The sequence below is a fragment of the Colias philodice genome, chromosome 1, assembly GCF_061535455.1.
Source record: "Colias philodice isolate Cphi_HAF_F1 chromosome 1, ilColPhil1 Martin Lab GWU primary, whole genome shotgun sequence".
NCBI lineage: Eukaryota > Metazoa > Arthropoda > Insecta > Lepidoptera > Pieridae > Colias > Colias philodice.
This window is the reverse complement of record NC_143086.1, coordinates 15,767,245-15,792,696: the sequence shown is the minus strand read 5'-3', so window position 1 is coordinate 15,792,696 and position 25,452 is coordinate 15,767,245. Positions and strand designations below refer to the sequence as shown.

General features: G+C 35.2%; 3 protein-coding genes across 3 annotated transcripts in view; 2 read left to right on the top strand and 1 right to left on the bottom strand.

Moving 5' to 3' along the window:
* LOC149491538 (proton-coupled amino acid transporter-like protein acs) overlaps nucleotides 1-2,558 on the top strand; it is a 54,462-nt gene extending 51,904 nt beyond the window's left edge. The window contains exon 8 of the mRNA XM_089695309.1: nucleotides 190-2,558. Coding sequence (XP_089551435.1) covers nucleotides 190-515 — 326 coding nt within the window. The 3' untranslated portion in view covers nucleotides 516-2,558. The remainder of the gene's footprint in view (nucleotides 1-189) is intronic.
* A 3,613-nt stretch (nucleotides 2,559-6,171) lies between these two features.
* LOC149491537 (uncharacterized) lies at nucleotides 6,172-6,720 on the top strand. The gene has a single exon (XM_089696947.1). It carries the CDS (start codon nucleotides 6,172-6,174, stop codon nucleotides 6,718-6,720), a length of 549 nt encoding a protein of 182 aa, XP_089553073.1.
* Nucleotides 6,721-8,275: 1,555 nt separating this feature from the next.
* On the bottom strand, nucleotides 8,276-25,216 carry LOC149491536 (E3 ubiquitin-protein ligase UHRF1-like). Its single transcript, XM_089695124.1, has 16 exons — nucleotides 24,972-25,216; nucleotides 24,303-24,465; nucleotides 23,673-24,003; nucleotides 22,979-23,119; nucleotides 22,492-22,694; nucleotides 22,006-22,106; nucleotides 21,328-21,532; nucleotides 15,840-15,928; nucleotides 15,524-15,608; nucleotides 12,205-12,331; nucleotides 11,652-11,801; nucleotides 10,848-10,986; nucleotides 10,009-10,180; nucleotides 9,452-9,588; nucleotides 9,116-9,214; nucleotides 8,276-8,799 (listed from the first exon to the last, which is right to left on the bottom strand). Exons 1-16 carry the CDS (start codon nucleotides 25,119-25,121, stop codon nucleotides 8,650-8,652), a joined length of 2,442 nt encoding a protein of 813 aa, XP_089551250.1. The 5' UTR covers nucleotides 25,122-25,216; the 3' UTR covers nucleotides 8,276-8,649.
* Nucleotides 25,217-25,452: the final 236 nt, after the last annotated feature.

Below are 25,452 nucleotides of genomic sequence, written 5' to 3'. Positions count from 1 at the left end.
TTATAACGGGTGTCATTTAATGGTTGTACCTTTCGATATTAAAAATATAAAAATAAATTCAATAGTTAAAATGAAAAGCCTCCGGTAAACAACAAAAGACGTTTAGAATCGTTTCTGAATTACATAAATGAATCAAATTAGAGCTCTGATTTTGTTACGTGCCTTTATACAAGCGATTTTCCATTCCAGTCGGTATCGCCGCTGCAGTGCCTGAACTAGACCTCTTCATCTCGCTCTTCGGCGCGCTGTGTCTCTCCGCGCTCGGCCTGGCCTTTCCCGCCTTCATCCAAAGCTGCACATACTGGTACTACGTGTCGGACTCCGAGAGAATGCGCATGATCATCAAGAACGTCATCGTCGTACTGTTCGGTGCTTTAGGACTCGTCGTGGGCACTTGGACGTCCCTCGATGGCATTATCAGGAAATTCTCAGCGCACCACGTACTGAACGCCACAGAAAGTTTCGCCACGGAAGCCACGCTGTCGCTTCTAAATGACACGTTAATCACGCCTTGATAAATAGTGTCTGTAACGAATTTGTGCCATTAAATGAACCGTCCGTGGCATATAATATCAGTACAATACAGTAAATTAAATAATAATTATAATTACATAGTGATTAGATAAAATCATGTGACAGAACAAGTTTACTGCATGAAAATTTAATTCTAGAATGGTTTAAACTTTGGTATGGACCATAAAGCGAGCGTGCCCTGGAAAAGTAAGTCTAGTTAATAAAACACGACCATTAAATCTAGTTGGATGAACAAGACAATATTGTCGACGTTTATTTGTATATTTATTCGTTCGTACTTACTTTTAATAATTAGCAGTTTCAGTATTGAACTAACTGTCCTATAGCAAAATACATGCAAGAAAACTTCGGTTATTGAGTACAAAATTGTTTAACACTTTACCAAACCTAGTGATACAAACAGCAGGCGAGAAAGGAATTGTTATATTATGTATGCTACGACGTTCCGTACCTACTTTATAGTTATATGATATGTATATTTAAATATAATATAAGGCTATTTCCTACTTACATATATTCATCAAACGCGAATAAGCTGATTTTCTAGAAATATTGAAAAATTCGCGTTTATAGAAACGTTTTAGTAATACGTTTATGAAGCTACCCTGGCAATATATTTTTATTTTTTGATTTGATTTTATAAGCTTTTAATTTACATTAATTATGACTGATAATCGGCTTCTTCGTGAAATGTTGAATATCTGTATAGCAGTTCCGTGTTGTCGCGTCGATTTAGCAACGTAGGATTAGTGTCTAGGTAATCAGGGACTAACAAAAATAGTACTAAAATATCATGGTGGAACATAGAGGGCTATTTAAGTGTATCCTTGTCTATTATATAACAGCAAAATGTGGCCTGGTGCTCCTTTGTTGAAAGCGTATTTATATATCAATGTATTAAAAATAATTATTTATATAAATGAATCGTCGACTTTACACGACTAGGACAGCTATATTCGACGACAAGTCGCTAAACGCACAGTTGTAAGGTAAATGTATGTAAGTTACTAGCTAAATTTGTTCACCAAATTATAATTTGTAATAACAGTATTATCTTTAAAAATTATACAATGTAACTTATAGTGCTTTACCTAGCAACCTAATTATAACAAAGGATAAGTATTTTTAGATGAACTATGGTTGTTTAATTTAGTCTTAAGTGATGTATTTTATCGAGATCCTATATCAGTGAGATTCAATATAATAATGTCAAGTGAAGCATGGCATTTTATTTAGAGTAAGTTATAGTAAGTTCAGTACAATTATGCGTGCTACTAAAAAATTCAATGTCTTTTTATTATTAAACGTTCGGTTTTAACATTTTATTTGACCTCGCCAAAATTGTTACCGTCAGTCGCTATGACCGGATAATGCACGTTATGTTAAGTTTCAAATATAGTTTATGATTTTATTTTATTTAAATGATTATATTTTATGTATTTTCACATTTCGTACATCTTATATATTAATCAAATCTTTGTTAATTTTATGTGAATGTTGAGACGGGCTTACAATAGATAACATTACATAGAAATAAGTGAAAATATGTATATATTCATTTTGTATTTTATTTACAACATACCGTTAATATAACATAATGCATTCTGTCATCTATAATCGCAAAAGAAAATGGTAATGCGGCTAGATAGTAGTTGCACTTTTTTATTTGAATTGACTTTTTAATTTATATGTATGATTATTCAATGCTACTGACTGCATTACCATTATTCTTTTATTTTTTCTTTGGTTCTTTACGGTAAATATAAATGACTTTTGTTATTTATTTCAGTTTTAATCCGCAATTTAGATTTAGATAATTTTAATGAAATAGCTCTAACGGAATACCAGTTCGGCTTTACCAATATGTATTTCCATATCCGGTCATATATAATCTGTGATGTTGATAGTTAATATATTTGAATTAGTTTTACGTTATTTTGTGTGATGTGTTCCACACGTCGGTGATAATGTGCTCATATCTATGTAATGGGGTCTAATCCCGAATAAAGTTGAATTAATTAATACTTTCTATCTTTTATTTTTATACAAACCTACATTAGGGCTCCCGATAAAACTACGAAAATTAAGGATAGATATATTTTATCGGCCCTGGCTTCGAAATTAAAATGCTATACCAACGCATGGTGTAAAACCATAACAAATAATATACTTAACAACTTAACTGTCCAATGAGTCACATATGACTCATGGTGAACTTTTGGAATAAGTTCGTGAGTCACAGGTGACTCTTTTTTCAAGAATCTTTGGGGTATATTTTTGTTATGAACGTGGAGTGATATTCTAAATATAATTACGTGAACGTGTGGCGAAAACCCTAACCTTCAAGAAATTGAAATAAATTTTCGCAAAAGTTTTATACATTATCTGTGGTAGGTACTAAGGTAGGTAGGTGTGTGTATCCTATTTGTTCGAAATAAAACAAAAAATACAGTGAAAAGGAAAACGTTTTACTATGAAAAATATGTTTGTAAGTATTATTAGGAGAACCAATCAACACATAATATTATGTTTTTCGATGTAGATATATAAACAAAATGCTTTTTTACATGTTTTGCACTCTGTGTGCACTTGTTTAGCTTTTCGAGCCAACTGCCCTTGAATTTTTAATTTTTCATAGCAACCGGTACATCTCTTTCGAACTAACTTATTGTTTGTAGTATTACGCGGTTTTTCTTGAAGACTATGGCCAGGAGTTGAACTAGAAACTGGAGATCTGGGAGTCAGAGAAAGCGAAAGTCTTGAGGCACGTTATTTTCTGTAGTTCTCGCTGCTGGCCCTAGAAAATGTCGAACTAAATGTTCTTGTACTTGCAAAACAGACAATTTAGGACATCCTGATGCCAAATGCACCGAGCATTTATTACAGAAACTTGAAATAAAATATCAACAGCGATTTTTTTGTACCAAGTTAGGCTTTTGCGTAAAGGAGAGTGAAAGGATGCTAGTTGGTCCGAAATATCTATACCTTTTGCTTCATTATAGTCTATTATAACGTCGGGTTCATCAAATTCGGTTCGTCGGGTCATCAATCAAGTTTTATTGTCTATACTTGATGTGTACACATATGACTCATTGAACTTGGAAAAAAAAATCTTTTATCCCACGCTCATGCTCATATATGAGGCATAAATATAAATTGAATAAAATAAATAAAAACAAAAACTATTTTTATAAAATATAATTTATTAAGACAATGTGAATGTTTTTTACCCTAATAGAAAAAAAAAACTGATGGACGTGGGGTAGTGTTATTTTGTATTGTATGGGGACAGTTAAGTTGTTAAACCTTTTTCTTGAATAGCTCTATCTATTATACCTATTACAGTAAAAAAATCATATAATTAAGTGTACTGTTTTCCAATTAATAACTTAACCACAGGTAACTTAACAGTAAAATTGTGTATACCATATTAGTTTACAAGCATAATATGTATTTTGTTCAAAGTCCATTTTACCAGATAATGAATAACATAGTTTAATAAAAAAATAAACTCCAGTCATACAAATGGCGGCCATCTTGAATTTGAAATTTGTTATCTAGTGTTTAATAGGTACTATTTTTCTATGGTCATATTGAAATTATTTGATTTTGGGGAGTTGTAAAGAATATATAATCGGCAAGTCTGTGGTAATCATGGACCGAATTTGATCAAACGTAGAAGAACACTTATTACTCTTTCAAAGTAAACTAAGTTTATTCGTTTGTTAGTATAACATGGCATAACAGCCACAGACACACTTACATACAAGCTACAAGCATACACATAAAAGGCCATTGTTTTTTGTATTGGGGTTTTAAAATAAAGAAAAAACCAAATATTTTTACTGCATTTTATTTTCTTAATCCTATATCTAAAATTATCGTAATTTGTACTACAACGTATCAACTAAGAGGTGTTTTCTTACATAATTATTAAATGCTATCGGTACATAATATCAAAGAGGAAATTTGAGATTTCCATCTTTTTAGCAAGTATTTTCATTGCCAGAAAAAAAACTAAATTCATAACAATTATACATCATAACAAAGGTAACATAATAAGAGTAATAAAGTAATACAAATGTGGCAAAATAATAATAGAAACAAGAAACCAGTTCCATTTTGAATTTCAATTCAATTTTTCAGTTTTGATAGTTTATTAGATCATGAGTGTTATTAAGATTGAGACTTCAGTATGTATTGATTCATTTAGCCTTTAGAACTATTGAATTGATTGATTGATTGAATTGATTGTCATTCAAAATCCGCCTTCGCCTTCAATGGAAGAACTAAAGGAGCAAGAAACCAGTTCAAGGTCATCTCCTTCCAGTAGTCGGTCATGGACAGAGACCGCCAACATGCAAATATTATATTGGGGGTCCAAAAAAGGCTGAACACCGTACAACGGGGCTTCGCCCAAAAGATCTGCCGAGCATATCGGACCGTCTCCCTGAACTCAGCTATGCTGTTGGCTGGGATACTCCCCCTTGACCTCAGAATTCTCGAAGTCTCGAGACTATATGGGATCAAGAAGGGGGTGTCGCACCCAGCGTTGGGAGACAGGGAGGTGGAAAGAATGGCTCCGGCGATTGAGGACCCACATCCGGCAGAGCAGGAAGGGCTGGGGTTCGGGCTGGTGGACGAGGACTCGTATTCCAACGTGGCTAATAGCCACGTACATAGGATCTACACGGACGGCAGCAAGATTGAGGGTCGAGTCGGAGCCGCCCTTTCCGTATGGGAGGGGGAGGCCGAGACAAAGGCCGTCAAGCTTGCTTTGCCGCCGTATTGCACCGTCTACCAGGCCGAACTCCTAGCGCTCCAAAGAGCAGTAATTAGAGCCTGCAAGAGTGGAGTGTCGAAGGTCGGCATCTTCAGCGACTCCAGATCAGCCCTCCAGGCAGTCACACTCGGTTCCCCCCACCCCCTTGCTGTGCAAACAAGGGCGGCCCTCCGAAAAGCTGCTTCGCAGAGGCGGGAGGTCGCTTTGTTTTGGATCAAGGCGCACGCAGGGCTAAGGGGGAACGAAAGAGTAGACCAGTTAGCCAAAGAGGCTGCTCTGGGGTCGAAGAGGAAACCCGACTACGATCTGTGTCCTGTTTCATTCGTCAAGCGTATCCTGAGACAGGATACGATCGGGGAATGGGACAGGAGATATGATGTGGGGGAGACGGCTGGAGGCACGAAGCTCTTTTTCCCAAGCGCTGCTGCTGCATACAAAATAGTACGGAAAATAGACATCACACACCACGCCACACAAGCACTGACTGGACACGGTGGATTCGCCTTCTACTTGAACAGATTCAAGCTGAAGGAGAATCCATCGTGCCTGTGTCAGCCCGGAGTCGACGAGACGGTTTCTCACCTGTTGCTCGAGTGTCCGATTTTTGCAAGAGATAGATATGTTATTGAGCAAAAATTGGGCATCGCGATGACGGGTGAGAATCTGCCTGCGGCCCTGGGGGACAAAATGAGGAATGAATTCCTGGAATATTGTATATATAATTATATATCATCGCCTGGGTGGCAGTGGCTGTTCAGCAGACAAAGCGCCAAAAAGAAAACCGAATGAGCTTACCGCAGGTACCCAAGTAGGGCGAACAGACATGGAGATAACAGAAACCGCCAAAGTGTAACATGGAACTACGCTTTCTGCAAGCAAACCTTAATCATTGTGCAAGGGCTCAAGACCTGCTGATCCAAAGCCTGGCACAGTGGTCTATCCATATCGCGGTTCTATCAGAACCCTATGTTGTTCCCCCGGGGCGAGAGAATTGGATCGGTGACCTCGACGAGGTTGCTGCTATAGTGGTTACGCAGGCGGAAGGATCACCTCCAATTCGTGCGCATGCGAAGGGTCATGGCTGCGTAGCTGCCAGGTTCGAAGACACGATTGTAATCGGAGTATACTTCTCACCGAATAAAACGCTTCCTGAGTTTGAAGCGTTTTTGGGAGAAGTATGCTCCCTGATTCAATGGGGCCGCCCTCACCAAATCATCATTGCGGGGGATCTAAACGCAAAATCTGTGGCATGGGGTTCCTCGACATCAAATGCTCGTGAAGACGTCCTCTTGGAATGGCTCGCGGCTCAGAATTTGGTTACACTCAACCTAGGCAGCGAAAACACATGTGTGCGCACGCAGGGGGGCTCGGTGGTGGGTGCCTTGCTGATGCATACAAGATAGTCGGTTCTATAACTGCGATATACAGGGTGTAATCGTTAAGTGTGCACAAGCGATTATTCCGTAACTATTGCAGATATCAAAAAACTTTAAACTGATATCGAAAGTACTTAACCTAATGAGTAAAATGGCCATAATAAATTTTTAAAAATAAAACGAGAAATAACCAAAAATGTTACATTAAACGCTCCCATACAATTTATTTCCCATACATTTTGTATTCATAGTAGATTTTCGAAGTGACGTCCTTATTGTGCAATACAATGAGGAGGTCTATTTACAGTTTCTAAATGAACTTCCCTCCAAATTTGCGAAGTAATTAAAGCAGAAAACCAAAAAAACAAAAAAAAAAGCTAAAATCTTTCATATTAAATGTATAGGTTGATCCAAAAGTAATGATAATTGGGTATTTCCTGTGCACATAAAAATATAAAATAAATGTTTTATGCTTGCTCATGTAATCACTAAGTTATCACAAAAAAATTATATCTACAGGCCACGTTTCCAAGTATTAACATTAATTTTAATGTGAACAGTGCGAGCCAGAATGTTTCCCGACGAAAAGAAGAAACAACGATTCGACATTTAGAGGGTGAATTTCTAAATTTTTAATGAGATCAGGATAATTTTTTGTCACGATTTGTGACCATGGGCGTTACCTGGGTTCACCATGTTTATGCTGAAACCAAGAAACAATCAATGGCCTGGATGCGAGCTTCCAAAGTGACGGTGAAGATTTTCAAAGTGAAAATTAGTGGGATAGATTAAAGCCGTAGTTTTTTGGGACGCTGAAGAAATGTGGAATATTTTAAGAAGGTAGCCACTACTACACAGGGCTCTTACTACACAGACCAAATTAAAAGATTGCGGGTAGGTTAGTAAGAAAAAGAGACATGGCAAACTTCAGTCTTGAATGTTGGTTCACCAAGACAACGCACCAGATCACAAAGCGTCAGTTGCGATGGCTGCCAATCAAAAATCGGCATTGAAAATGCTTGAACACCCACCCTGTTTGTAAGATCTAGCTCCTAGTTAATTCTATCTCTTACCTCGGCACAAGAAACACCGTCGATACAAGAAATTTTAAGACGACAGCGAAGTGATGGCCGATTTTGAGGGGTTTTTGTAGATGAAGTCAAAGTTTTTTTTTTCTAAGTTAAGAAAAAAAAATATCGAAGTATATTATCTAGTTAGAAGACTATCTAGAGAAATACATAATTATTTTAACTGTAATGACCTTGTTTAATATTGATTATCATTACTTTTGGATCAACCCATGTACATGGGATATTCATATCTCATACTAAATGTATGGGAGGGTTTAAAGTTAATTTTTTAGATATTTCTCGTATTATTTTTAAAAATTTATTATGGCCATTTTACTCATTAGGTTAAGTACTTTCGATATCAGTTTAAAGTTTTTTGATATCTGTAATAGTTACGGAATAATCGCCTGTGCACACTTAACGATTACACCCTGTATATAGTCTTAACTACTTGGGGGTTAAGTCACCGACCACCCAACTTACTCTAAAATCAAAAATGGCCGAGATATTTGCCCTCAAAGATTGATGGTTTTCATTAGGTTAGGTAATAGGTTAGGTTAGGTTTCTTAAAAAAAAACTTCACAAAAATAGGAGCCTCGCGAAGCGGGGCTCCGTCGACGCGCAAAAAAAAATTTCACTTTGGATCAAAAATTTTCTAAGTTCTTACTTTGCTTTAGGCGGACCAAATCAATCAATTCAATAGTTTTAATGGCTAAATGAATCAATACATACTGAAGTCTCAATCTTAATAACACTCATGATCTAATAAACTATCAAAACTGAAAAAAAAAATCACTATATGAAATTTCTTGTAAAATACACAACACAAAATCGTATTTTAACAGATATATCCAAAAAGTTTGTTTCCAATTATTCCATGATTAGTTTATTTCTTCCCAACATCGTAACCTGTTAAAATAGTCCTGAGTGCAGTTTGGAGATTCTCGTTCGGAGTTATTTCCATTTTAGACAAGTTATGTCTGCAGCACGGACACACTTGGGACTCCGTTGATTTGAACGCTAGTTTTAAACAACCCTGAAATATAATTAAAATTAGTATTTTAGTCAATTAGTAATGTAAAATGTTATAGATTCGATAGACACGAAAGTTTGTGAGGATGGTTGTTTGTAAGTTTTTCACAAAACTCCTGGACGGATTTGGATTAAATTTTACACATATAGGTCATACATCAGATTAACATATTATGAGGTTAATAAAAAAAGAATCAACAATACCGGTTTCCCAGGCGTAATTTAGTAACAATCTCAAAACGGTCGATTTGAGAACCATCTTTTTTTCTTGAAGTCGGTTGAAAAGCAGTTAAATAGCCAACATATTTTTGAACACTTACCGTACAAAAGTTATGCAAGCAAGGCGTAGTCACTGGAGTTACGGCTACCTCTTGACAAATGATACATAAGAATACTTGAGTTACATGCTCTATGAATTCCTGAAAAAAAAAATATTATTAATTTTTAATTTATTTAATACATACTTTATTACCCACAAACAACATTCTAAATCTTTCGGACATAATTATTATTTTTAGTTTTAGTAATTCTTGATTTATCTTTAACGCCATGACTAAATTGTTCATCCAGATAATACGAGTGCATACTTCAGAACTATTTTTGAATATTACTTATCGATGTTTATACGTAATCATAATAAACATTATATAATATACCTTTTTGCCCTGTTTCTCGCAGACATCAATACACTCGGCCCACAGTTTAGCGTTTAATGTATCGGAGTTAATGGCTTTCTTCTGTTCACTGCTCAGTGATCCGAGCTTAGGCACTACAGGACTTTCAGTTTTGGATACTAGAAACATTGAATTAAAATATTTAAATAAAAATAAAAAACATATTTAATACACAATATTAATTTCGTCATATCTATTTGTATTGAAATGGTTACGTCATTTAGCGTCGTTTAATAGTTATTAATGAAAAACTTTAAAAAAATCTTTTCGTCGAAGGAATGAGCCTTATAAATCGTACACTTTTGGATTTGCCAATTATTTTGTAGTGGAACTTCTTTCGGCGCGTTGAGAGTAAAATTTCAAGCCCGCGTCATGGCAACACCATCACGTCATGGAGTAAGGCGACGATTTTGGTATCTTTGAATCTTACGGAAGAAGTTTCACTTCTAACACGTGTGCTCAGCACACACGCTCTTTATTTATACTTAAATAAACTATTTCGACTTTTACTAAATACATCAAATATAAAAAAAACTTACGTTCATTAGCTCCTTTGGTCTTGCGTTTCTTCACAGGCGGCGATCGTTCAGAATCTGTGGACGATTCATTATTTTCCTTGAGGGCTCTCTTTTTATTTTTATTCTTGCCTTTGCTTGCCGTCTCTTTTCGGGCTTTCTTCTCTGCCTCCGCTTCGAGATACCCATCTGGATACTATTGTATAGAAAATAATATTTATTAGTTGTGACGTGAAAGACAAACAAACAAACATTACAATATTATCATCATCATCATCATCATCATCAGCCCATATATTATGTTCCCACTGCTGGTCACGGGCCTCCTATCAAGGTACAGGCCGTAATCCACCACGCTGGCCAAGGGCGGGTTGGCGGATATCTCATGTCGCAGAACTTTTTGATTCTTCGACTTGTCGGTTGCTTCACGATGTTTTCGTTCACCGTTTAGCAGTGGTGATGTTATTCACATCTATACTAATATTATAAAGCTGAAGAGTTTGTTTGTTTGTTTGAACGCGCTAATCTCGGGAACTACTGGTCCGATTTGAAAAATTCTTTCGGTGTTAGATAGCCCATTTATCGAGGAAGGTTATAGGCTATATATCATCACGCTACGACCAATAGGGGTGGAGCCACGGGGGTGAAACCGCGCGGAGCAGCTAGTAATATATAAATTTAAAATCAATTGATTTCCTGCACGCTCGCCTGGTCTCATCTATAATGCTAAAAAATTTTGAGTTCGAATTTTTTGGCTTTGTAGAGAACACCCCAAGTATTCTTTTAAAAAATTATTCAATGTACAGTTTTAACTTTCCTACGATTTTATTATATGTAAATATAGATAAATGAAAAATACTCACGACAATAGGATACTGTTTAGCATCAGCCTCCCAGGGTGCTGGGTTGGGGTCGTCCCTTCGTAACAGATACTTCCACACTCGGTAACCGGATAAACCCTTCTCGGGGTAGTATTTCACCACTTTGTATATACCGTCGTACCTGGAAACAATAAACTTTATACTTTCTTGACTTCTAGTGTTTAATTGTATGAAAGTTTTATATACCAGGTGTAATCGTTCTGGGATGGGAGGGTTTAAAGTTATTTTTTTTTATATTTCTCGTTATATTTTTAAAAAGTTATTATTGTCATTTTACTCATTAGATAAAGTACGATAGTTCGATATCAGTTAAAAGTTTTTTGATACCTGCAATAGTTACGGAATAATCGCCTGTGTACACTTAAAGATTACACCATGTATAAGAAAATAAATGAGTGTATGATCTGTTCGAAATGTGAAGAAAATTAAATCATTTTTTATGATAATAAGGTGAACAAGCGACGCCTTTCCTGGCGATAAGCTAAGTGCACCGTCCATAGACTACCGCAATAATTGTGGTTACCAGTGTTGCGGGAAAGAGACAGGATACTGGATAAATGTCATCAGCTGTTGGATAACTTCCTTGAATATTATTCTATGGTTTAAATACCCACCGTCTCCCCTCCTTGGGTGCATATTTAGGGAAGTTTTTGATCATCTTGTACGATCGCACGACTCGCAACATCTTGCCTTGCCGCCACGCTTCGCCAATTCTCGGTTATCTCTAATGAAACAGTTGCATGCTAATGCCTTGGAAAAATATTAATAAACAGATAATAAACCCACCGTATTCCCTCCTTGGGTGCATATTTAGGGAAATGCTTGATCATCTTGTACGATCGAACGACTCGCACCGGCTTGCCTTGCCGCCACGCTTCGCCCGCGTCTCCGCCTTTTTCGCTTATCTCTTTTACGAAGCAATTACGCGCTAGTGCTCTGGAAAATAGATTAAACCTCATACTTAAAATATCATTTATTAAAGTAGATTTCTTTTAGAAGTGTTTTTGAAACTCTAAACATAAGTACAGAATTAATTAATAGCTGCCAGTCTAAAAGAAGTATCGACAGTGAAAAGCTAGTAAGAAACTGTGTGTTTGCTTTTTAAAATGAAATAAGTTTGACAACATTATACATTTAAAATAATATGCGTAAGCTTTCCTCTAAATCGCGATGATACTTACCGAAAGAATACTGTCGAATATACAATGATGCATATAAAATGTATATCGTTATTAACTATGCCTGATCTTACGCTTGTTAAAAAGTTGTTGATATCGCTAGGACAAATCATAAAAAAACTTAATAAATAGCTAAATATCATATTGTTAAATATACTAACTTATTCTCTCTAGTGAGCGTCTGATCACAAGACTGTTCAGCCGTCCGTTTATTCCCGGATAAATCTCTCCCACCACTGCCCGTGTATGTGAACTCGTAGCCGTTGTCATAATCATCTTCATAACCACCTGTTGAATAGATTTATAATATAGTTAGACAATCGGGGTGGGTAAATAAAAATAGCCAAAAATGGAAATTGCAGGCTAAAATAAAATAAACATAATATGCGATTATAGCGAATACATCAGCAGCAAGCTAAATATCAATGGGACCAGGTATATCAAAACCAGGGTCCGCTAACGGCAACGATTTAATATGGGACCAACTTGATGAATTAAGTTGAGCGATAGGTTGATCGCCACATATTTTAGATATGACGTGCATATCCAAGTTAAATAGAATTCGACCGTTAGTGCCGATAGAACAAGTGACGTCACCAAATAATAGGTGCATCCGCTTCTCCTATGCCACTAATTGCCGCGGTTGTTGAAGCCGGCGTTAAGTTTAAAAGTTTTTCTGCTGATTCCGTTATGAAATTGCTCTGACTGCCCGTATCAAACAGGGCACGAAACGATTGCATATTACCTGAAACATCCTTAACCTGAACGATAGCTGTGGCTAACAGCACTGTATGATTCGTATGTGACCTTGACACCAGCGACGACCCGATTTGATTTGATTCGATCTTAGTGTTATGATCGCGATGGAGTAAGGTGTGATCACAGGTGTGATGTTTACGCTTACACATACGACACGAAAAAATAGATTTGCAATTTTTTAATTGATGTGATGGCTTCAGGCAATTAAAGCACCAATTGTTTTGAGTGGCAATAGCCATACGATCGTCAATCGATTTACTAATAAAATCTTGACAAGAAAAAATAGAATGCGACTTAAGGCAATACGCGCAGCTACTTGAATAAACTTTAGACTTATCGTTCGAATTAGGTACCTCTATTGTTCATAGCAACAAGTGCATTTGAATTGAAACGTTTCGTTGATTGATTTTGAGTAGTCGAATGCTTTAAAGATTTATTCACACCAGAAAAATGTGTATCTCGTAATAAGGCTTCGCATTTAGAACGCAAAAATCACCTTAATTGATCATAAGACGGCAACTCCATGTTACTGATGTTAGAATGTTTTTCCTCAAAATCGCGTCGTAAATTCCTGTCTAATTTTGATAAAATATGGTAAACCAGGACGAAATCTCACTGATCTATCGGAACCTCAATAGATTTTAAAATATTTAAATTTTCATCGAATAAGTCGAGTGACTTTTGAAACTCAGTTGCGTTGTTATGCATGAAGTTAGTGTTTAAAATATCTTGCCAACAAGTAAAAGCTAATGTTCGTTTACATTTATAGCGATTAATAAGAGCTTCATACGCGAAGAAATTAAATAATGAAACCTTTCCGTGTCCGAAACTGACGTTGAGTTATGAATTAAAGAATTAAACGTATCATAAAACACAGGCCACTGCTTGATATTGCCCGAAAAATGTGGCAATGTAATTTTAGGTAAACGGATATTCGATGAATTATTGATGTTCGAGTTACTTGAATTATTTGTATCATGTTTAGTTAAACTTATGTAAATAGACTGAATCTGAAAATATAATTCATCGAATTGTTCCTCAATTTCAGTTTCATTATCCGCGTCGTCCGTCAAGATCGAGTATATTAAAATGAGCATTTTCGAAATTTGAAACGATTTGTTTAATTTCCTGATGATACGATAAAAATAGGTCGTATTGTGAACGATCACTCAAAGCTGCATTACCTATTTCTAACGCCTTCGATAATCTTTTAAGCGCTGTAGTACGTTTTCTACGCAATGTCGATAAGTCCTTAGTCGTATAATATTCATCCACCGATTTAGATTTTAATTTTTTCAAAGAACCTAACTTCCGAGTTGTATGTTTAGTTAATAAAGACATCTTGTTAAATTTAAATATCGAATAAACAAAATGTAAAAACGTTTAAAAACAAACAATTGAAAAACAAAGTTAATCTTCTATGTAATTTTCAATTAATGAAATAAAATGAAACAATGAAATTATTATTTCACCTTTACGTGTATGAAGTTAAGGATGAAAATCTTACAATAACAAGTTACAATGATGATGCGCTGCGCGAGCCGCTAGAATGTTCGACGTTCGATTGTCAATTTACCCCCGAGTATTAATATAAAATGGAATTATTTTATATTACGTATTAACCTAATATTACGTTTTAATATTAGTTATGTAGTTAGGATAAACTGTAACGTGAATGAATTATGTTTTGGAATGTGAAATTACTATAGGCCGATGTAAAATTAAGCACCGATGAAATATGTGATTGCTTAATTAGTTCCTACAACACTTTTGACTTGTATTTCTGAATATGTATTAAGTTTTAGAATATGAAATTGTTTTAAGTCGATTGAATTTAAGCACCGATAAAATAAGTGTTTGCTTAAATAGATCTTATAACAACTTCCTACTTTGTTAAACAAAGAACCTAATACGAACGAAATTGAAATTGATTTTATATTTAGATTATGAATTACGTGTGACCAGTAATACCATAAGCTCTTGAATATGATAATTGATACGCAAATTCCCGGGTTTCGGCACCAGAAATAATGTAGAATCGCACCAAGCCGAAATAGCGGGTGGCTTCTACTACATTAGGGAAAATTACGTTAACACAAAATCGATGTTCAGAAATAGTGAGCAGCAAAAACAATGCACCACGTACCTTTGAGATGCTGCAGCACTCGATGAATTTACGCCAATTATCCGATTCGCGATACACGTGTTTCAATGGCCGCCGCGTGCGCATAGCAGATGAGCGGCTCGATCGGAGGCGGAAGTAAAAGTGTCGTGGTCACTGGTCGGTGGTGCACACAGAACATATATATACTCAGGGGAGGTGGTGCATGACAGTTGCAAAATAATTTGACAACCTTTGTTTGCATACTCTATGCCGAACATCGATAATAGACACCACGATCAATTACACGGTAACGAAACAAATAATATTTTCAATAGTTTTGGTATGGTTAGGTACTGTGGTTTAATAATAAAATCATTGATCTAATTAGCAATATTTTGTGTTCTATGCGACTGAAACTTGTGAAATATAGAAGTGGTTAGTAAAGAAACAACGAAATCTCGATTTAAACACCAATACCATGTAAGTACAGATACAACAACTTCTGTAATTTAACACTTGTTTAACACTATACCAATGACATTACAAAAGAATTTGGTTAAGCATTTCTATTAGATTTCTTGTTTAAATACACACAAACATACCCCGAAAATCATTACCTGATAATACTATACTGTAAGCACCCTCCACGTCGCGTCCATGGATTCCTGATACGGGAGGCCGATGTACCCCCGATTCTGAGAGCTAAAGTTCATAACAAAAATAAATAAATAAATGATGCTCTAGATATAAATATCATAAATATTATACTATAGAATTAACTTTCATGAACTCTGTTCACTATAAATGATCTATAACTATAGTTTAAATAATATTTGTATTACAAAATGTGTTTAATTTTAATTAAAATTGATAAACAAAACTTTATAAAGACATATTCCTATAGTATTACATGGTATGTAGTATATAACTTACTTGAATCCTAAATCTCCAACACATCCCAACTTCAATACCAGGAATGGGTCCAAAATGATTTGGTGGCATGGCACATGTTTTTGTTTTACCTGTGATTTTAAAAGAAATTCCTTCATAATGCAAACATAATTAAATAAATTAGTGAAAGGGTTGTTACTAATTATTTAGATTGATCTTAAACTGAGACTTTAAAATGTTTTAAATGTTTCAACATTGAAGGTCTGTCAACTGTCATAACCACGAAAACATACTCTCGTGAAGATAAAATCGTTACTACGGGAAATATTCTAGTTTATGTCGTTAAAAAGTGAAAAAAGTGGAAAAGATAACCTGAAGTTCATGTGTGATTGTTATCCAGTGAAAGTGTTGTGTTTTTCGTAAAAAAAACTAGTGCTAAAACTCAATAGTGACACTTAAAACTTTTTGCAAACTACAGACTACCCTCAACTAAACCTTACATTTCTATTGTCAAGTGAAGATGACATGACATTGACATGTCATGACAATCCATAGACAATATTACCTGTGTTGCTACTACCTAAATAAATAATAATAGAATATAAATATCATTAACTTATAAAAATAATAAATAATAAAAAAAAAAAAAAAAAAAATTGAATAGCATAATACTATAAATAAGTAAATAATGATTAATGAATATAAACATGCTACTAGTTTGATCATTGAAAAAAATGAGTAATTATAATGAAAACTCCCCAACTTGTATTTCAAATGAAACTGAAACTCAGCTAATGCCAAGGAATAATGAGAAATCACCTAATAAAACCACTGCTTGTAAACAAAGCAACAAAAAATTTGTACAACAAGCGTTTCACCCAAGCTTATTCATGTCAAAACCTAGAAGCATATCAACATCTGAAATTGAAAACATCCAAACTCAGTCCAGTTCCGATTTAACCCAAGACACTATTCCTCCTACTTGGCAACGAGTCCCTTCCCTAAGAAATGCCAAGCGGAAAAAAACATCCTCTCCATCTCCAGAAAGAATATCAATTCACAACCAGTACTGTGGTCTTCCGGTTGACCAAAGGGAAGATGATTTGAGCAAAAATAGTGAACCCATCAAGAAAGTAACAAAACCACCTCCAATAATATTATATGGTATCAAAGATGTCAATAAGCTTACTGAACTATTAGAAAACATCATTAGCAAAGAAGACTTTACTTACAAAATCGTCAACCAAAACCAATTACGCATTAATTGCCAAACTATAGATTCTTATAAGAAAACAGTATCTATTGTCAGAGAAAAAGGTTTAATTGGACACACATTTAATAGCAAAGATGAACGCCCCTGTAGAATCGTCATCAAAAACCTTCACTATACTACACCCATCACAATTATTAAAGAAGCCATCGAGGAAACTGGAAATATAGTTATTGGAGAAATAATTAATGCCAAATACGGGCCAGACAAGAAACCAACTTCAACATTCTTTGCTAACCTAAAACAGAATTCGAACAATACAGCTGTAAAAAATATCAAATTCATCTATCACCAAGCAGTCACTATAGAAGATCCCCGGAAACGAAACACTATTGTCCAATGTCAAAGATGCCAGCAATATGGTCACTCCAAGAATTATTGTATGAGGCCCTATCGCTGTGTTAAATGTGCACAATCTCATAGAACGGCAGATTGCCCAAAGACTGATCGTACTACTCCAGCAAAATGTGCTCTGTGTCTTGGTGCACATCCAGCAAATTATAAGGGTTGTGAAGTGTACAGAGAAATTCTAGAAAGAAAAGAAAAGAACCGCTCACATCTTATAAATAGAGAAACAAATAAAACAATACAAAACTCTAACACTCAAAACCCACTGCTAAATACTAAAGATAATTTCACACAAAATACTAATAGCAACAAAAACATGAGATATTCTGATGTACTACGAGGTAATAAAAACAATGATCCTATAATTCCACCAACAAACAAAACCATTGAAGACATGCTACTCAGACAAGCTGAAAAATTTGATCTTATACTTCAACAAATGAGCACACTAATCAACCTGATTACTACCCTCGTGTCCAAAATATCAAAATGACGTCACTCAAAATAGCAACTTGGAACCCAGACGGTCTGTCTCCAAAAAAACATGAAGTTGAACTTCTATTGCACTCACACCAAATTGACATACTTCTTGTGGCTGAAACACATTTCAATAATAATAGCACTTTTAGAATAAGTAACTATGATGTATATGCAACTAACCACCCAGATGGTACTGCTCACGCCGGTGCTGCTGTTATAGTCAAGTCCAACATCAAACATCATGCCCAACCTAAATACAGAACAGCCCACTTGCAAGCAGCCACCATCTCGATTGAGGATAAAATTGGAAATTTTAATGTGTCTGCTGTTTACAGTCCTCCTAAGCACAAAATAACAGATGAACAGTACAATGAATTTTTTAACACACTTGGTACTCGATTTATTGCCGGCGGGGACTGGAATGCAAAAAATGTTCATTGGGCTTCAAGACTCACTAACACTAGGGGGAGAGAACTCAAGAAGAGTATTGACAAAAATATGTTAGGAACCATCTCTACACCAGATCCTACCAACTGGCCAAGTGATTCGAAAAGATTGCCTGATGTTATTGACTTTTTTATAATGAAGGGTTTATCAAGCCTATTCCATCACATACAAACATGCCTGGACGTTGACTCGAATCATGTCCCAGTTATACTAACCATTGGCATAAATGCTATTAAAGTCTCAAAAAGTATAAAACTTTATAATACACGCACTAATTGGAAAAGGTTCCACAAACTGGTTAACGATAGGCTTGATCTGAAAATACCCCTGAAGACTGAGACAGATATAGATGAAGCTACAAGAATTTTTACCACAACAATACAGGAATGCTGCTGGACATGTACTCCCAACTTACCGAACCGCCTACCTCAGGACAAGCTTATCTCAGAATCCATAAAAACAAAAATATTGGAAAAAAGGAGACTGAGGCGAGTATGGCATACAAGTAGACACCCAAACGATAAAAGGAAACTGAATAAAGCCGCCAAGGATCTGAAAGCTCTTTTATCCGAAGCCAATGATGCATCGATGCAAGCTTATCTGGAAAATCTAACAAACACCAAAGCTACAAATTACTCACTTTGGAAGGCATGCAAAAACTTTGACCGGCCACTTCAGCACAAACCACCAATTCGAACTCAAGGCGGGAACTGGGCTAAATCCCCGCAAGACAAAGCTACAGCTTTCGCAAACCATCTTAGTCAAGTTTTCCAGTCAAACCGAACAGAATATGATGAAGATGAAACATATATTGATTCAGTTCTCATGCAGGACTACCAACTCGATCTTCCTCTGAAACTAGTAACTCCTAAAGAAATCCGTAGGAACATTACAATCATGGACAGTAACAAAGCACCAGGGTTTGACCTCATTGATGGAAAGGTCCTGAAGGAATTACCACGAAAGGGAATAGTATTTCTTACCTCATTATTTAATGCTATACTGCGATTAGGGCACTTTCCTGATTTATGGAAAGTCTCGCAGGTCATAATGATACTTAAACCTGGAAAGCCTGCTCATGAATTAAGCTCATACCGACCGATCAGTCTTCTGCCAACTACATCTAAATTATTCGAGAAATCTCTGCTCCATAGACTTAATGACATCCTTAAACAAAAATCAATTATCCCTGACCATCAATTTGGATTTCGTAGTGAACACGCCACATTGGAACAGGTCCACAGAGTTTGTAGAAGCATAAGAAAGTCCTTTGAAAAGAAAGAATATTGTTCATCTGCATTTCTTGACATACAGCAGGCTTTTGACAAAGTTTGGCATAAAGGCCTATTGTACAAAATCAAAAATTTATTACCACATACCTTCTATGGAGTTTTGGCATCTTATATATCCAATAGAATATTTCAAGTCACAGAAAACGAATGTACATCAGGCTTCTACAATATCCTTGCTGGAGTACCACAGGGATCAGTACTCGGACCAGTTTTGTACACCCTATACACATCCGATATTCCAAGAAACTCGGATGTAGTAGTTGCGACGTTTGCAGACGACACAGCGTTACTTGCATCACACAAATGTCCGATGCAAGCATCCCAAAATCTACAAAAGGCACTGAATGAAATAGAATCCTGGATGAAAAAATGGAAAATTACTGCCAGTGTCACTAAATCAGTACACGTGACCTTTACTCTTCGCAAAGATAACTGTGCTCCTGTAAAACTAAACGGTACTCAACTTCCCCACTGTGATACTGTCAAGTACTTGGGCATGCATCTAGATTGTCGACTTACCTGGAAAGAACACATTAAAAAAAAAAGGGACGAAATAAATTTAAAATACAGAGGACTCCACTGGCTTCTAGGTCGAAACTCAAAACTGTCCATGAACAACAAACTCCTCATTTATAAAACAGTCCTTAAACCAATATGGACATACGGACTGCAACTTTGGGGTGCAAGCTGTAACTCTAATATAATGATAATGCAACGAGTTCAAAACTATATTCTCAAGCAATTATCAGGTGCTCCCTGGTTCATCAGAACAGAAGAGGTCCACACTTTCTTGAACATACCAACCATCAAAGAGGAAATATATACGCAACATCTTTCATACAAAGTGCGATTGGGAAAACATCCAAACCCTCTTGCTACAAAACTGCTTGAACCTGAAAACGTGCGTCGTCTCAAAAAGCGACGAGACATTTTTGACTAGTCAACACTGCCGGCTACCAAGCCCGATAAAATAAAGGGTGGACTCCAATGGGAGCAGCATCCTTCCTGCCATACGCGCCTTCAACATATCCGCTTATAGTCTAGCGACTGATCGCAGATATAATAATAAAAAAAAAAATAAAAAAAAATGTTTCAACAAAAGTAGAAAATGTTAATTTAATTAATCTCCCTGGCATAGTTTGAAAAATGAAAGATAATACCTTAAACATAATTATGTACAAGTTTAATTTGGAATTAAAAATCTAAACTAAAAAGGCAATCATAATTCATAAAACCCTGATTAAAGAAATCTTAAAAAGTTGTTTAATATCACTAGATTGTATAAAACAAAGTCGCTTTTTCTGTCCCTATGTCTCTATGTATGCTTAAATCTTAAAAACTACGAAACAGAATTTGATGCGTTTTTTTTAATAGATAAAGCGATTCAAGAGGAAGGTTTAACTATATATTTTATAAGGTTTTAGACAAAGCGGGCGAAGCCGCGTGCGGAAAGCTAGTAGAGAATCTATACTAATATTATAAAGCTGAAGAGTTTGTTTGTTTGTTTGTTTGAACGCGCTAATCTCGGGAACTACTGGTCCTATTTGAAAAATTCTTTCGGTGTTAGATAGCCCATTTATCGAGGAAGGTTATAGGCTATATATCATCACGCTACGACCAATAGGGGTGGAGCCACGGGGGTGAAACCGCGCGGAGCAGCTAGTAAAACATATATAACCAATATTTTACATACCAACACAAGCCATTCCCCTCCCCCAATCCCTATTAGTCTTCGAGCTATTAGTTTTCTTGGTCTGTTTCCCCGCACCGGGGGCTATCACTTCATTAGTGTCCCGTTTACAGGAGGGACAGTACCAGTCCTCCTCGGGAAGTTTGGTGAGAGGAGGGTCGAGACATTTCATGTGGAAACCGTAGTTGCATTCGTCACAGAGGATTATCTGTTTGACATTGTATTATTGTAAACATTAATTTGGAAAAATTACTACTTATAGAATCACTCTAAGAGTCGGGGCAGATATGGCGGAGCGCTGCGCAGCGCCTTTTTCATTGTCAAACTATTATCGACATTGTCTTCATTAAAATAAAATAGCAAAGCACAGTGCGCTACATTTTTATGAAATTTGGATAGATATTAGAGGTAGATTTTAGTCTGAATAAGTAATAGGCTGCTTACAAGCTATTCTACATTATATGTAATAAAAATGAATCACAAAAAGTGTAAAATTCAAGCATAAATAATTTTCAAACTAGTTTAGGCAAGTTATCCTCAGCCAATTCAACTATGAAAATGAATGTGATAATAAGGTGCCTGTTACACAAAGTATTTTATGAATTATGCCAAAAATTTGCTGTATTTATTTAAATCTGGTCAGATTGAAAAAAACCTTCTTAATAATAAAACAATAATTACCTCTTCAGGCGATTCTTTCCCAGCACATGTATAGCAACCACATTCTTTGCAGGTCGCATCTTCGTCATCTCGACACACCAAGCAGTTGAGTGGTTTCGATCCTACGAGTTTTATTCAATTTTATATATTATGTTACATTATTCTATTATAATAAAATGTAAAGACCAAAAAGTGTTTTTGTTAGTTTCCAAATCCCTTACACATTAACAAGACTTTTGATATCACGATTATGCTCTCTAGATATATTTGATTTAAAATAATTACACATTGTGATGGGTTTTGTTCAGCCTTTATAATTTTTGTTAATCAAGTAATAAGTGTTATACTTTTTCTAAAATATTGCTAAAGAGCAAATAAAAAAAAAATCATCGTGCAATCAAAAGAAAACTGCTCTGGACGGCACTTGAATAGTAGTAGAAAAATCTTTAAAACAATGAACTATCATAACAATATAATCTTTTAAGGTTTAAGAAAACTAAATCTTACTCTTTTCCGGTGGTTCCGCTATCATTTTCTTATAATCTTCAGTTCTATCTGTGAGTGGCACAACTTCCTCGATAGCAAATATTTTATCATGAACATATGCTTTGGTATCATTTTGTGGTATAGCCTCTTGACCTAAGTACAGTGTGCCAATGAGCTCATAGTTCTTCCGTAGTTTCTTTACTTCATCCACTTTGAAATCAAACCTATAATTAATTACAAGATTTATGACAAAAAAAATTAGGTTAATTACATCATAGAAAGATTAGGTTATAAAGCATAAACATTGAATATAGGAATTTACTACCAATCAACCATAACATGGTTATGTTTATCCGATTTGAAAAATTCTTTATTTATTCTTCGGTGTTAGAAAGCCTGTTTATCGAGAAACACTATAGGCTATAATCATCACGCTAAGAGCAACAGAAGCGGAGCAATGCAGGTAAAACCGGGGGGCACGGCTATTGAAACATATATAGAAACTTACCAATCTCCTTTTTCTAAAGGTTTATTTGTATTGTGATTGATCATCACTTTTCGTCCAGGTTTCAAATCCTTTATGTCAATTACTGTCCTAGCCCTTGGTCTTATTTCTTTAACCTTACAATATAAATCTGAATCCTCCTCACTATAAAAATAATATTGTTAAGTATTTGATTTTCTTAATAAGTGTTTGGTATACTTAATATATCTTACTTGACATTATACATGCTCTACCTTAATTCTAAAGGTGAAATTTATATATATGTATTCTATATATTCTTATTATTAAATTTATATATTTATATACCGGGTGTAATCGTTAAGTGTATAGGAGCGTTTCAAGTCACATTTTTGGATATTTCTCGTTTTATTTAAAAAAAAGTTATTATTGTCATTTTACTCATTAGGTATAGATAGTACTTACAAAATAAGTTTAAAGTTTTTTGATATCTGTAATAGTTACGGAATAATCGCCTGTGCACACTTAACGATTACACCCTGTATATTATAAGCAGTTACTAAAAATAGTGCTGTGACATTACATCAGCTTATTAATATTATGATTTGATCTTCATTTTACCATTATTTTAATTTACTTTAAATAAATATAAAGTTTCCATAACAAAAACCATAAATAGTACCAGCTTAAAAATACACTGACTCTGATTAAAGAAGAATACAACTAAAGTAATACTTACTCATCCTCCAATTGCACCTTATACAATAGATATTCTTCCCTACTTTTCAAATCTTTCTCTTTATTGACTTTCTTTGCCTTTGCATGTTTAACAAAGTACTTTTCTATTCCCTTAGCTTTGGGACTACTTTTTTCACCGTCTGGTGGTTGGTTCTCTAAATCACTCTTGTCGTCCTTTATTGAATCGTCAGATAAACTGTCAGCATTTATAACACTATCCGGGGTGTTTGGTTCATACACAATTCTGACGATTTTACCCTCAAACCATGCACCTTCTTCTCTATCTCTCATGTCTATTAAGTCACCAACTGCATATAAGGAGCTTTTGGCATCTGAAATTAATGTCGTGAATCGTAAATATGTAATGATAAACCTGCCATTTTTTACAAGTCAAGGAATATTGTGCGGCAGTCATACAGCTTATGGGCAATTTATTTATATTATACTAGCGGTCCGCCCCGGCTTCGCCCGTGGTACATATGAAAAATAGATGTTGGCCGATTCTCAGACTTACCCGATATGCACAGAAAATTTCATGAGAATCGGTCCACCCGTTTCGGAGGAGTATGCAGACTAACATTGTGACACGAGAATTTTATATATAAGATTATAAATCTTAAAAATAATTTACCTTTATAGACAATCCCCTCGTCCTCAGACTTTTTACTTTCATTATCACGTTTTTCCTCTGTTTCTATTTTCTTTTCCGACTTATCAACAGTTTGTGTGACCATAAGTTGCACCACATCGTTGAGCTTAATATTGTAGTCATGAAAAGTGTAGCCATTTTCTAACTGCAATATCATTTAAGAGTTAGTCCATACAAACAATGATTGAACGTAAAGATAGCAATTACAATATATACAGAATAGATAAGATACCATTATATAAATAATTCCTAGAAAATCTCTCGCTTGGCTCCATTTTGCAGCAAACTTAATTGAAACATAATTTATTTAGGTTATCTAGTATAATAAAGATGTGTAGCAGAAATATGAATAATATGTGGGTTTTGTTAAATATGCACATGGACATACCCACCGAAATGGCTGCCCTTTAAATGCATGCATGATTTTAGTTAATTCATGTATCATTTATAGTTTTTTGAGTATAACATATTTAATAGATAGAATAGATTGCTTTGCATAATATCTAAGTGCATTCGCATTTAAATTCATATAAGTTTTATACTTTTACAGATTTTTTACCATAAATATATGTAAACAGTCGCATCGGTTAGTTCACAAATAAAAGGCATATTTCAAGCTTAAAATTTAAATAAATACAGAATGCTTCTTACCAGCTTTCCTCCATAAAACAAGCGTTGTAACTTTGGTTCTACATTAAACTTATCCTTTATAATACTGCGAAATTTCTCTATTTTTGTCAACTTCGAATCGACCACTACAATGGTATCAGGTTTCCCAAAAAATCTAACCCTTACGTGCATTTTAAAAACTTAAAACAATATGCAATAAATTTAGAAGAATACAATAAACTTTTGTAAGTGTTCAGTTCAAGGCTTCAAGCATTCAGCTGACAAATAAAATGGCGCGAATTTCCCTAATGTCAAAATGGTCCATCATGAAAAGAAGGCCATAGACAAAAATAACCACAGTTTAGGTGATCTGTGGGTGTTCACTTGATAAAAAAAAATGTGTGCGTGTACTAGTGTAGGTACACACGTAAGAAGTGAAACTTCTTTATGACCTTATTTTTCGAAAAAAATTTACTATATGCAACTTTACAGAAATACGTCGAATCACGCGTGGTAGGGATAA